This window comes from Lissotriton vulgaris, chromosome 2_1 (assembly GCF_964263255.1).
Source record: "Lissotriton vulgaris chromosome 2_1, aLisVul1.2, whole genome shotgun sequence".
NCBI classification, from domain to species: Eukaryota; Metazoa; Chordata; class Amphibia; order Caudata; family Salamandridae; genus Lissotriton; species Lissotriton vulgaris.
This window is the reverse complement of record NC_141687.1, coordinates 416,822,100-416,836,976: the sequence shown is the minus strand read 5'-3', so window position 1 is coordinate 416,836,976 and position 14,877 is coordinate 416,822,100. Positions and strand designations below refer to the sequence as shown.

The 14,877-nt window shown below is 42.5% G+C and overlaps 1 protein-coding gene across 1 annotated transcript in view; it reads left to right on the top strand.

Moving 5' to 3' along the window:
- Window positions 1-14,877, top strand: part of PARD3B (par-3 family cell polarity regulator beta) — a 1,965,377-nt gene that overhangs the window by 903,084 nt on the left and 1,047,416 nt on the right. The window contains exon 11 of the mRNA XM_086954074.1: window positions 7,191-7,376. Within this exon, the coding sequence (XP_086810200.1) occupies window positions 7,191-7,376 (186 nt within the window). The remainder of the gene's footprint in view (window positions 1-7,190; window positions 7,377-14,877) is intronic.

Genomic DNA, 14,877 nt, shown 5'->3' with positions numbered 1-14,877 from the left:
ATCAAATAGGCATGCTGAGGAATCCGCGGGAAAGGCAAAGGTACAGTATTGTGTAATTAGTTATCAATACGCAGCAGTTACGCACTATAGCATCTGGGATGAACACGGGTAATGACAGATTCTGCACAATTACTTAAAATACTTTCAACAAAGGCTACAAATTTAATTGAGACTTATCACCATATGTGTTTGGTAACATTATTTAAATTTTATTCCACTTTATCAATTCACAATTCATGTTAAAAACATCATAAAAAACATTTTGCAATAGACATGTTAATCACAATCATTTTTTATAAAATGCATATAAAAGAAAAGAATCAAAAGGTCGACGCGGCGTTTCGGCTTTCTTTAGTACACCTTCCTCAGGACTGATTCTAGACAATTAAAATATTAGAAACACAAAGTTAACAAACAATTTTGATTGGATACAGTCTTTTTCATCTATATATTAACACATTTCATTTACCCGATTTTGTTACTCTGCTGTTTTACATCTTGGTATACAAAATTGCCCATTTTTTATCTACATAAACAATTAGGTACATGATTCAAGTCATGTTCTATACCTGCGTTCTCTGTTTGCATTCATTTGATATTTACAATTATTATTTGCACATTATTAGACACTTTATTTGCCTTCCCCTAGGAAATATATCCAATGTTAAAAAAGTCCCCATAGTACCACCACTAAAAGAAGCATGATGTCTCATATCATGCATGCGTACCTTATTATTCCAGATGGTATTATTGCCCATGTGGAAAGAAACCGTTGTTTAAACGAAGAGTCCTTTTTGAATACGGACGGTTGGTAGATCACAGATTGCTAATATTCATGTGCAAAATGCGCTGTCTCTAAATAAAGACATGAAAATTGCCAGTGACTTATAAGTATTAGCAGTCACAATCGGATTACACTAAGTGATCAATCTCATTGTTACATACCTAGTACCAGAGGAGTGAATTCAATTTCCTCTAGGTTTCGATTACATTTATTTATATATCTCTCTTGGGGGACATGATTTCCACTCTCCGTACCTGTTGATATAAAGAGATAATGCCCAGGGTTGTTTTAAGTTATTATTACCCCTATTTGCGTACTCTTGGTTAATTCACTATGGTCAGCCTTGTACCTGTATGAAGGATATGATCCTGCCGTATTAAGCTGCCAGGAGGAGCCACCGTTTTATGAAGGTTGTCGGCAATATTCTCTCTGCAGGGTTACAATTAATACCCTTATTATGATTATAAGTATAGAACACAAGTTCTTGTAAAGCGGTCTGATTTCATTTATAGATTACACCACAGTTTCACTCACCATAAGAGCTGGGTGATCGATCGCTGAAGTCCGGGACCTCTTTCAATTAGGTCAGCATATGTCGGAAAAACGATCGGCACGTTAGGGGTTGGCCTCACCGGGTTGTCGTTCCCTGTAGGGGTATTAGTCCAATTAGTTTATCTCATATTCCCTGATGGACTGCCTCTTACTTACATTTGTGTGTTGTTTACTCTTACTACTACATTGTGGGGCTAGACTGTTGGTATTAGGTTTTTTTAACTCTTCTAAGTTATTACGTGAGATCTTTTACCATTCTAGGTTTAACAAGTCGTTTTTGTATTTATATAGTGCGCTCTCCTTCTCTCTTTACTGATGGTTCATTAAAAACATAGTTAGAGTGCCTCCATTTTCTACTTATGCTCCCATTTTCTACTTATGCTCCTTGTTACCCGACCTTATCTTGTAGTTCTTATCTCTAAAGGGGCCGATTTGACTAAACTCTCGTTACTGGGACACTACTTCAAATAGACCCAATATCTCCCTTTTCGCTCACCTTTGTTTCTGATTACGGCCTCCCTGCTCCTTTCTTTCTGGCAGCCTGTCCTCGTTTCCTTTGCGCGGCGTTCAAGAGAAATGCCCCACTGCGGTATTTCCTGCCTAAATAGTAGACGCCGGTTGATTGGGCGCCTTTCTCCCGGGGCTTGATTGGTCGAGATGCGTCAATGCTGGTTGGGTCGCTATGGCTACTACCGCTTCTCATGGCCTGCTCCTATTTGTTGAATCCGTCACACCTAGCTCAGCCTATTGGTTTAGATGCTGAACGCGTTACCATAGGGACATTTTTTGTTGTCTTGGTAGAAGAGTACCGCGCTTGAATTTATAAGAGCGTCTCCTCCACGAACCCTTGAAATACAATAATAATTGTTGGGTTCCTGATTCCTAAATACAAAACGGTGGCTTACGGGTATCTATAATACTTTGTTCATGAACCAATACATCTTTATTCTGTGATAATTTATCACCCTTGCGCTATCGTAGTATTAGTATCTACTATAATATGCGCTATTATTTTATAATTCTCGATGGACCGTTATATTTGCGTTTATATGTGGACCACTGCATTTATATTGGTAGAAGAGTGCAGCGCTTGAATTTATAAGAGCGTCTCTTCTACGAACACTTGAAATACAATAATAATTGTTGGGTTCCTGATTTATCTTTACATTCCTAAATACAAAAGGGTGGCTTACGGATATCTATAATACTTTGTTCATGAACCAATACATCTTTATTCTGTGATAATTTCTCACCCTTGCGCTATCGTAGCGGTTGTAGCCATAGCGACCCAACCAGCATTGACGCATCTCGACCAATCAAGCCCCGGGAGAAAGGCGCCCAATCAACCGGCGTCTACTATTTAGGCAGGAAATACCGCAATAGGGCATTTCTCTTGAACGCCGCGCAAAGGAGACGAGGACAGGCTGCCAGAAAGAAAGGAGCAGGGAGGCCGTAATCAGAAACAAAGGTGAGCGAAAAGGGAGATATTGGGTCTATTTGAAGTAGTGTCCCAGTAACGAGAGTTTAGTCAAATCGGCCCCTTTACAGATAAGAACTACAAGATAAGGTCGGGTAACAAGGAGCATAAGTAGAAAATGGGAGCATAAGTAGAAAATGGGGGCACTCTAACTATGTTTTTAATGAACCATCAGTAAAGAGAGAAGGAGAGCGCACTATATAAATACAAAAACAACTTGTTAAACCTAGAATGGTAAAAGATCTCACGTAATAACTTAGAAGAGTTTAAAAAATCTAATACCAACAGTCTAGCCCCACAATGTAGTAGTAAGAGTAAACAACACACAAATGTAAGTAAGAGGCAGTCCATCAGGGAATATGAGATAAACTAATTGGACTAATACCCCTACAGGGAACGACAACCCGGTGAGGCCAACCCCTAACGTGTCGATCGTTTTTCCGACATATGCTGACCTAATTGAAAGAGGTCCCGGACTTCAGCGATCGATCACACAGCTCTTATGGTGAGTGAAACTGTGGTGTAATCTATAAATGAAATCAGACCGCTTTACAAGAACTTGTGTTCTATACTTATAATCATAATAAGGGTATTAATTGTAACCCTGCAGAGAGAATATTGCCGACAACCTTCATAAAACGGTGGCTCCTCCTGGCAGCTTAATACGGCAGGATCATATCCTTCATACAGGTACAAGGCTGACCATAGTGAATTAACCAAGAGTACGCAAATAGGGGTAATAATAACTTAAAACAACCCTGGGCATTATCTCTTTATATTAACAGGTACGGAGAGTGGAAATCATGTCCCCCAAGAGAGATATATAAATAAATGTAATCGAAACCTAGAGGAAATTGAATTCACTCCTCTGATACTAGGTATGTAACAATGAGATTGATCACCTAGTGTAATCCGATTGTGACTGCTAATACTTGTAAGTCACTGGCAATTTTCATGTCTTTATTTAGAGACAGCGCATTTTGCACATGAATATTAGCAATCTGTGATCTGCCAACCGTCCGTATTCAAAAAGGACTCTTCGTTTAAACAACGGTTTCTTTCCACATGGGCAATAATACCATCTGGAATAATAAGGTACGCATGCATGATATGAGACATCATGCTTCTTTTAGTGGTGGTACTATGGGGACTTTTTTAACATTGGATATATTTCCTAGGGGAAGGCAAATAAAGTGTCTAATAATGTGCAAATAATAATTGTAAATATCAAATGAATGCAAACAGAGAACGCAGGTATAGAACATGACTTGAATCATGTACCTAATTGTTTTTGTAGATAAAAAATGGGCAATTTTGTATACCAAGATGTAAAACAGCAGAGTAACAAAATCGGGTAAATGAAATGTGTTAATATATAGATGAAAAAGACTGTATCCAATCAAAATTGTTTGGTAACTTTGTGTTTCTAATATTTTAATTGTCTAGAATCAGTCCTGAGGAAGGTGTACTAAAGAAAGCCGAAACGCCGCGTCGACCTTTTGATTCTTTTCTTTTATATGCATTTTATAAAAAATTATTGTGATTAACATGTCTATTGCAAAATGTTTTTTATGATGTTTTTAACATGAATTGTGAATTGATAAAGTGGAATAAAATTTAAATAATGTTACCAAACACATATGGTGATAAGTCTCAATTAAATTTGTAGCCTTTGTTGAAAGTATTTTAAGTAATTGTGCAGAATCTGTCATTACCCGTGTTCATCCCAGATGCTATAGTGCGTAACTGCTGCGTATTGATAACTAATTACACAATACTGTACCTTTGCCTTTCCCGCGGATTCCTCGGCATGCCTATTTGATTTAAAAAATGTTATACCAATTTTTTTATACCATTTTTTATACCATTGTACCCATATCACCAACACTAAAATAGGACACAATCCTTTCTGTCCACCGATTGGGGACTTTGTTAACTTTTAATTCTGTTTTTCCCCACGGTCCTGTATAACTCTGTGTGGGGTCCTCCTTGTTTCTCCACATGTAGGATGGGATGACCTTCGAAAACGGGCATACTTTATTTATCCAGTGAACCTAGTGTGCCACTACTTTTGAGTTTACCAGAACGTGTAATTTCGATCAATAGGGAATTTGACTGTTTAGCTATGGGGAAGACAGACCACAATCCTGATGTGGGCTTTGTCTGAGCTTCCATGAGCTCCAAACAGTTTGACTCTAAAGGGTAACCTCGAACCTTTGAAAAATTCCTGGGTCACCTTTGTCAGCTTCATTAAAGCAGATGAGGCAGATAGGGTCTCCGTAGAGAAATTCTGTTTGTATGTGTGCAGTTTACTCAAATAACAATACCGTTTGGTAATTCAAATTTCAAGTTACAAAGATGTATAACCATATCATAAAAGTGCTTCATTAGAAAGAATACAAAAGTAAAGATCATATTAGTAAAGACTGCTACGATGAAGTCAAGATGGTTGCATTTCAATTTTTGGCTAAATTTGTCACTCGGTTTTGATCCTCCAGATGTGAGCTTATTTTAAGTTTATATGTTTCCAAAAAATCCCAAAACTTTGGTAGCTTAATATAAGATGTAAGACACCAGTCTATGGGTCTGAAGCGGGAAGAGTTTCCCACAACTCCAATACAGTTCTCAATCAAAATGTCCAGTTTCAACTGGTTCTCGGGAATTCTCTGCAGCAGCACCATCTTCCGTCATAATCATAACCTTCAGCACCGTCAAGGGTAAGGTACCTCTGCGGAGCAAGGCAGGATACCTGTCAAGTTTTCTCCAGTCTAATGGTGTTAGTGGTATGATGGCATCACTGCCTATGTTCTTTTGCCACTATACCTTTGTCTTTATGTACATGATAGGAAATAAGGAGGTCTCTTCACTCGGGTTCACCATTAAGCACTAGTCTTTTAGTCTTTTTTTCACATTCCCAAAGTCCAATACAGTGTTCAATTGCACAGCCTACCTTACATTCAAGCCCAGCGTTTCCTCCTGCCAATCGCTGTCATTCTGTCCCTGGACGCGTTTCTTGCATATGGATCCACCCCTTACATTTAAGGGGTATAAAATCTTATTCAACCTGAAAAGATAAGATGATGCAGTCATAAGACCTATCGCATTAAGAGCATCTGCTGGGCTGACTGTGAAGCCTGACATATACCCATGGATCCCTGAAAACAGCCTCTCTGTCTCCACGTCTCCATATGCACAGGCTTTCTCCGCATGTAGTTCCGATTTGTCCTATGATGATATCACCCTCTGATACACCCTGAGAAGGACTACCACAACCCTTACATAAGGAGCCCTGAGCCCTTCTGGAAGGAAGGACACTGAAAACGACAGTGTGATGTTTTCTAGGAGTTCTAGTGTCTTTTTATTGTACACTGACCCCTTGTAAGAAAACTGGCTCTCCTGAGGAATGGGCTGTATCCTGTATTCCTAGTGCGCCTTGTGACGCGGTCGCATTTGCCACGGTCTATGGAGATACAGGTAAGTGTGCATGGCAGCTCTTGGTTTGTCCATGTATCCAACCCCAGCTGTAACCAAATATCCCTCTATGGTGATGGGCACAATCACGTGTACACCTATGTTTCACTCTAGTTCAGTACACTCCATGCTTAAATGCATCTTCAGGTTTGCTTCAACATGACCGTAGCACCCTTTGTCAAAATTACTTGAGACCAAAACCCTGCTCACAGTTGCCTTTCTGCATTCCCTCACACTTCCAACCAAACACAAACAACTGGTAACCTCACCTGTCCTCTACTGCAAGCCTAGCCACAGAAACAGAAAACACAATAACAGCAGAACTCTGGTCCCCAAACAAACAACTGAAACACCCCCACATAGGCCATACTACTAACGCACACACTCGCAACCAAGTCTTTTGCATGGAATCGCCTGCTACCTGCCCGCAAAGCACTTTGACACCTCGACACTTGGTATGAAATGCTAATTAATTGCAACCTCAATATAGTGACATACAGGTTTGTTTAAAATAGTGCACGTCTATATGAGGAAATAGTTTTTAATGATTAATATGGCAAAATGTTAGTTGGATTCGTTTTTCTTGCTACATCCATTGCCTCTCCCACCAGGCTCTGGGAATGTCTGGAACCAACAGATCCAAAAACCAGAACATACGTTTTCTCAATAAAAAATATTTAAAGATGGAAGTCGAGTGGGTTACCAGCCCTTGCTGCAAAAAGACTTTGTCACCCTTGCTTGGTTGCTGTCTTCTACGCTTCAATCTGCTCTCCATCTACACTTTGAATGAATATGTGTTTTATTAAAAAATATTTGGTATTCTAAACACATAATTGTTTAGACAAAACTCATATAAGTGACACCCCTATGGCTAACACCTCATTATTTTGATTTTTATTCCCACAGAAAGGAGAGCCTGAGGTCATTGTCCCTTCTGTGGAGAGCAAGACCCAGCTGACCTTTGAAATCCCCCTGAACGACACTGGCTCTGCTGGCCTCGGGATCAGCTTAAAGGGGAACAAATCCCGGGACACTGGAGCAGACCTCGGCATCTTCATCAAGTCCATCATCCACGGAGGAGCAGCATTTAAGGTATGGCAAATGGAAGGGGGTATTTATATTTCTTTTGCAGTTGGGCCTGCTAGGACTCTGTTATAGTGAGGAGGTTCTGATCTAGATGCCTTTTTCTTGAAGGATAACAAATTACAAAGTGTCCCTATAGGACTTGTTTTAACATTAGTTTTCAATTGTAGACTAGTCGCCTAGGCGATCTATAGTTGGAATAAGCATGGCAAAAACAGAATTAAACTGTTCTTTATTTTTCTTTTTAAATAAATGTTGTTTTCAGAGTAATTTTTCTTTTACACACAAAATGTACAATATGGCAACAAAACTACTCCTGCCTTTATAAGATCAGTTGAAAGTAGTATATGACAACCTCTGCTAACAACATGGAGAAACTCAATCCCATGTTCTATGAATTATTTTTTGTCATACAATACAGTAAACATTCAAATGATGATACATCCATCAACAAAAAGGTTGTCAGGCGTCGACGTTTCGGCCCTTGTTGGTTAACATAATCCTTTCTTGAAGGGCCCTTAAGTGCTTGGGGTGCTTTGCCTGCGTGCAGGGAGGATGCCTTTCTACAGGAAATATGGCGGCAGGCAGATGGGATTGGATGGCATTGGTAGAACATCCCAATCTTTTGTCACACTGACCCACAAGGACAGGTGGAGTTCAGATTTCATTCTGAATAGTTCCTGCAGTGCCAGTGTCATGAGTGTTTGGGTGTCTTGGTCAGGAAGTTATAACACAGCAGGCTTTGTGTTAAATGAATGACCACCCCTAAACATTCCACCAAGGGGCGGGCGGGGGAGGGGTATGAGCATTTACCAATACCTCTGTTACTTATCTGCAACTCGCTGCTGGTTGACACACGGTGATGTGGACTACCATAGTAGCCCCCCACTCCTATGTTTAATGAGCCAATAATGTTTCACTGCTTCGAAATATGTGTTTGGAACAAACATTAATCGAACCCAGCTGAAAATAAGCATGCTAGAATACCCACTAAAGATTTGTAAGGAACTAAAATGTACAAGAATGTTTTACTTTTTGTAACACTTATTTCCATGTTGTTGTACCTACTCCACTCAGTCTCCTGCCTGCCACTTCCGCTCTCCAACCCCCACCCCCCCCCCCGCTTGAGTCTACTGTTAGCACTTCTAAACCCTTGGAGGAGAAGAAGGAGCTGCTAAACTGGCTGTCAGAATCAACATTTTTAATTTTCCTCATGAACTTTTCCCATCTTTGTGTGTAAATATTTCTTCCAGTGTGCCTTTTTTATTTGAAGTTGCGTCCAAACAGGTGCCATTGCCAACTGGGTCTTAAATAGTCGTCAGACCTGAAGAACTTGGCTAGAAATTGACCAAACTCTAAAAGCGTGGGCAGTGGTTTAGCAAGGGTAGGGGGTACAAGACAACCTTCTTCATGACCATCAGCCAAGCTTTAGATCTTTGAAAGGTATTGCATTTTCCACGGCGAAGAGCTTCTTCTTTCATGAGAGGACCACAAGAAAACACACTTAGTTCCCATTTTTTCAGTGTTTTACCAGACACACTGAACGTTAATGTTGTATCAATGTGGTGGGGCCACTGTCTCTGGAATGGATCTTGACCTTTTGCTGTAACCACAGCTTACAATTATGGTAGGCCTCAGTGAAGTCATCCTTGTTCATACCGGGATGTAGTGTACCCCAGAAGTCATTGGTCCTCTACCTGTTGCGCAACATCTAATTGTGAGCCCTGGTGCTGCTTTTATAACAGTATCAAATGAAGTTCCAGATGTAGGCTGATGCCATGCAGTCCTCGCCCAGCTGTGAAACAAGCCTGGTTCATTACCTTATAAATGACCTTCAATTAAAAGGATGCCTTATTCTTGAAAGTAATTACCATGGTGAAAAAAATTATATTCCAAGCTCTTGTGTTTCCTCTGAGTCTATGCAGTTTTCATGGGTGTCCAAATGCAGCTCTCTATGCTTCAGAAATTCTCCCATCAGTCCGTGGGATAGACTGGACAAGAACCCTGGTAATTGCATTGCATTACTACAGTAAGGAAACATAATTTACGTCTGTCAAGCAAAGAAACAATTTCACCTGCAACGAAGTCCACAGAACCAAGCAACTAAATATCTGTGGACAATGCCAATCAGCTAGAAGGTGCCTCCACCTCTTAAAAGGCAACCTCATAAAATTAGCCCTAAGATTACTCCAGTGGCTCCCAATTGGATGCAAGGCATAAGGCAGGTATAAGGCGTAAGTAGTTGCTGCCCATGCAAGTAACAGCGGTGGGGGGGATTTTGAGTGAAGACCACAAGGGGAAATTAACTATTTACTTAATTTTCCTTCGTGGTTGTCAGTTGAAATCCCCCTCCCCCCCTCACCCATGTTACCTGCACGGGCCGCGGCTGGACGTACGTCCATTGGGCAATTATCCAGGTCGTTTACAGAAACTACTTTCCCACTGTGCACCGATTAGGAACCTGCAATCACTGACCAAACTAGTTCCTGAGATGAGGGCAGAAACTGCCTACACTATGTTCAGGAAACTTATATTAACCACACTATTACAACTGTCCCTTGACTGATCGCTACATAGTCAAGTGGTTACAACTGAAGACTGTCAGTCAGGATATCTCAGTCCAGCATAGTCCTGACTGGGCTGTCTAACCTTACCAGTCCTGCCTTTATGCAGATATGTGTGCTACCGACGTTAAATCTCTGTAGTGAACCAAAGGTGTTGCACAGTTCTTCATCACACTAAGTCCATGTTGTGCTGCATCGCCGGCACACTCACCATGTTGTCCTGAATCAGCAATACGTGCTTGTTGGGTGACTGGACTGTTCTCCCAAATCAGGCATCCCTACCCTAGAGCCAGACCTATCACAGACTCCATATAATTAATCGGTTAATACCAGGGATATTTCCTGTAATTGCAAATTATTTGGTATTTTCCGCTATACCAAGTGGACCATTGTTTAGAGTTCTTTGCCTAGTCACCGCCAGAGTAGAATGTACACAGCAAGTGCTCTTAGATCCTCATGTAGAACTGAGTAGAAGCGCTGCCTCTTCCCAGACCTAAACCTTGTAGTCACACTGCCGTTCTCTATAATTATTTTAAGGTTTTTGTGTTATCTGTTTCTAGTTCTGGTAAGCCTTTGGGATGAGTTGCTTGTTGCCTTTGTATTTTGTGCATTATTTCTCTTTCTTGTTTTAGTTTATATATTTTAATATTGTCCGAGATGTGAAAGGAGCAGTTAAACATCTCGTATGGTTGTGGCTGCTAAAATCCACTTCTTTACCCAGCGTCCATCTATCCTGTTTGAAGTCCAGAAAAAAAATCTAATGAGATTCATCTCATCAGTTACATAGTAGAACACTAGTCCTCTCTCACTCTTAGCCAGTCAGTATAGCTGTTGGTGTTTAGTTGCTTATCTTTCAGATTATGATGATGTTTACATATTTCCTATGGAGACACGAGTAGACCATAATATGATCAGTGATAGAAATAGTGCTTATTGTTTGCTAGGGTATGCACCTAAGCCAGGCAGAACCCACCACTCTGATCATGGCAAATTAGATACACACCAAGATAATCTATGCTTACCCTCTGTTAGCTTGGCACAGAGAAGGCAGGCTAATCAGAGGCAATGTGTAAAATGTTTGTGCAGCACACACACGGTAACACAATCAACACACCACAAATGAGACTCCACATAGGGTTATATAAAAATAGGTTCTATATTGTACATAACTCAAGAAGACCAAAATGGCATGTATAAATAAGAACTTTGCAAGTAATGCAGAATGTTAGGGTAAACCACTTAAATTGCAGTTAAAACATAGGCATAGCGCATCTGCGCTCCTATTACACTTTATATAGTAATTTCTGTGAACCCTATTGCAATGATTACATTCTGAAACAAAACGTAAGGCACAGGAGCACCTGCACCCCTACTAAACATTATACAGTAATTTCTGTGAAGTCTCACAGAAGTACTTTGGGAACTATCCCATGTAATGCAAACTGGGAAACATTGTTATCACCCAAAAGACAGTTGCTTTAGATGTTTCCTGTCTCGCGCTCCTCTTGGTGTCCTCCATACAGGTTTCACCTCAAAATATAGACTAAGACCAAAGGCCCCCCACAGTCAGTCCCAAAGAGGAGGGGGTAAGAAACCTTGCTTAGTCTACAATCTTAGCTGGCCGCAAGCACGCAGTGCACCTTTAAGCTCCCAATACATTTGGGCTCTAGGTGCTGCGCTGATCTGGCCTCGGTGGACTGAGCGGGCACAGCACTCGACTGTGGCGATCTCCCACTAGACCGAGGGGTGATGTCTGTGTGCTGTGGCGATTCAGCGGGTGTGCCAGCCAGGAGGCTGATCCCCTGAGCTCAATAATGAGGGCAGTGCTCTGATGCATGGTAGAAACCAAGGACGGCAGCGAGCAACTGATGCGGCTGCCCCCGAATTGTTTTTTCGATTCCCAGGGCAGAGTGGTGGAGGTACAGCCATCTCCCTGGCAATGCTTGAGTTGTAAAATGTGGCGCTGACATCGCTGGTGGCTTCTGGGTTGCCCCAGAAAAGTCCCTGGTTGGTCTTTCTCCTCTGTGCAGCACAAGTAGGAACAGCTGCTGAGTCTGAGTGAGTGCCCAACCACACTACCGCCTAAGGTCTAAGGTGCTCAATCCTTGGAAAAAGAAGCAAAGCGTTTGCTCGGTCGCACATCAGCTGCCAATCAGTCCTGCACTGATCGTATTCAGAGCCTTACTGCCAGACTCACAAGGAGTAGAGTCCTGCAGCGGGGCAGAGAATGGGGAATCTTTCCTGTCCCTAAGATTCCTGAAGAACAGGGCAACCCAACAGGCCATTGGAGAATACTTGGGGCATAAGTAGGTAGAAGGCAGAAGACTAGCACATCAAGGCAGTTTGCAAAGCGGCGGTCCATTTTGCAGCCCAGCAATCAGTAGGCAGCAGGCCAACTAAGCAAAGCAGTCAGCATAATGGTGGTCCCTCCTGGCAGCACATCAGTCCTCTGGAATTGTGCACATGTAGAGCCAGCAGCACCTGGTTACAAGTCCCATGTAGTGTCTAAAGGTATGGGGTCAGAGCCCCAGTACTTATCCTCAAAAAATGCCTTTGATGTAGGGAGTGACTTCAAAGGAGCCCTAAGAAGTGCACAACAATCCCTTTCAGCCCAGCTATTGCTCCAGACGATCATTAGGGGGTACATCAGCCCGTTGTGTGACTTTGTGGGACACAACCTATTCAAATGTTAGTGTGAACCCCATTCTCACTCTCCCAGCCCAGGAAGGCTATCAATATGCAGATGAATGTAGGTTTATCCCCTGTCACATCCAGCCCTTCCTTTGTTGTGGGGGCATTTCCCTGGTGGACTGTCAGTGTTGTGGCCGTTTGTGTACCCCTTGGGGGATCGTTTTTGCTACCGGGGGCGGTTTTGCAGCATAGCTTCAATATTGGCTCCCTGTAACAAAAAGCAGCTGCAGTGTCCCCCGCCCACCACCACCCCCCTGCGGCCGGCCCGGCTCAATTACCAGGGTGGTTGGCATTCCCAGTCCGGTCCTGCCTAGGGGCCTACCTTAGGGGTGACCTATGTGAAATAAAAGGGACGTTTTAGGTTTGGCAAGTAGTTTTAAATGCCAAGTCATAGTGGCAGTAAGCTGCACATACAGGCCCTGCAGCAGCAGGCTCGAGACAGGTTTGAAAGGCTTCCTCTCTGGGTGGCACAAGCAGTGCTGCAGGCCCACTAGTAGCATTTGAAGTACAGGCCCTGGATACATGGTATACCACTTTACAAGGGCCTTATAAGTAAATCAAATATATGCCAAACAGTGGTAAAACAATCATTCCATGTTTAGGGGGAGAGTACGTGCACGTTAGCACTGGTTAGTGTCCAGAGTCCTAAAGCCAACCAAATTGAAGGTCATGAAAAAAAGGAGGAAGGAAAAACGTTTGGGTATAACCCTGCAGAAAGCACCAGGTCCAACAATCCGCATCGTAACCTCTACTGTTCAGTAAAAACACAGTTCTGTGTCGCACTCCTCCTGAGCACTGACATGCTCCTCAAGAATTCGGAGGTACATGTTTCCGGAACCTCTGACGCAAACTTTCATAACGCTCATCTCTCTAATATCTTGTACGTACATCCAAAACTCGATCATTAATGTCCTACAAAATCTGTGATTCTCTCCCCCTAAACTCTCCGAAACAAGCTTTATACTGGGATATTGCTTAATTTAGTGGCTTTTCATCCCAGCCTCTGTGGTATCCAGCACGTATGCTTTGAGTCTCAGAAACAGCCAGAAAGCCCAGTGCTCTCTAGGAAAATTTTGATGTGCTTCACCAAGATTGGTTACTCACCCACATTAGTTAAATAAATAACGTGAAGACCAGAATAGGCACTCCATGAGACCCTCCCCTCTCTTTTAAAAGCAAGGGATTGAAATTGCTAGACCACGTCCTGGTGCTTAATTTGTGCCAATGGTTGCAAGTGGTAGGTACTCGTAGTCTTTTTTGGTGAGTGGGGCTTTTTTTCGTGAGCGGCCTTTGAACCAGCACAAGTGAAGTAAAGACAGAGAGGGAATAAAGGAGGAAGAGAAAGATAGGAAAACTGTGACAAAATTAGAACACTGGGGTGATAAGGAACTGCAGGAGTGAGATGAAGAGAATGAAAAGTGTAGGATGGTGAAAGAGAGAAATATGAGACTGAGCTTGCTATTGGGCAATCCTGGCATTCGGCAGCCTCAGAGGCTTGCTCCTAGGAAGACCTTTCTGCCTGTCCACTTATGTTACAAACTCATCAATGCCCACATACCCTGCTTTTCTTTGAAGGGGAACATACTGCCGTGGGCTGCAACTATTCACCAGCAAACTTTCTCGAATCTCACTGCTAGGTACAGCAATATTTCTGTTTTTATCTCACGGTAAGGAAGGAGGCTGTTGAAACCATGGGAGGAATGTGCTGTAACTGGTCCAGGACAGATCGGGTGCACGCAGCTTAAAAGCATTTCCTGAAGTGGGTTCCTGCCGATCGCTCCCAGCACCAATTTCCTTCAAGCTCTTGCGAGCGATGTGTCGAGAGGACAAAATAGGTTTCTCGTCGCCTTTTTTAGACGTCAACGCGGGTTTCCACGCGCCAGCTTGGAGACCTCGAGGCCGGGAGCTATTTTAGCCGGTGGTATATTAGAAAAGCTGTTTAGTTCAGCATTATTTCCGAGTCGACCGGGCACCTGTGATGCCGGTAATTGACAAATGGGTACAGGGCGCTCTGCCAGGGCCTGCAATCGTCTGAAGGTCACCGCGTGCCGAAGACACCCTTTCAGGGAAGTAAATTGTCTTTGAAAATTCGAGGCGTGTGTAAAACAATGCTTTGAGGTCCTATTAGCGGAAGGTGCGCACCGTTGCTTCTTCAGGCCTGTAGTCCGTGAACACGCTGTCCTGTCGTCATGCCTACGTCTGCTACAGCTAGCTGAGGCGTGTTGAGCAGGTCACAGTGCGTGGTTTGATGTATA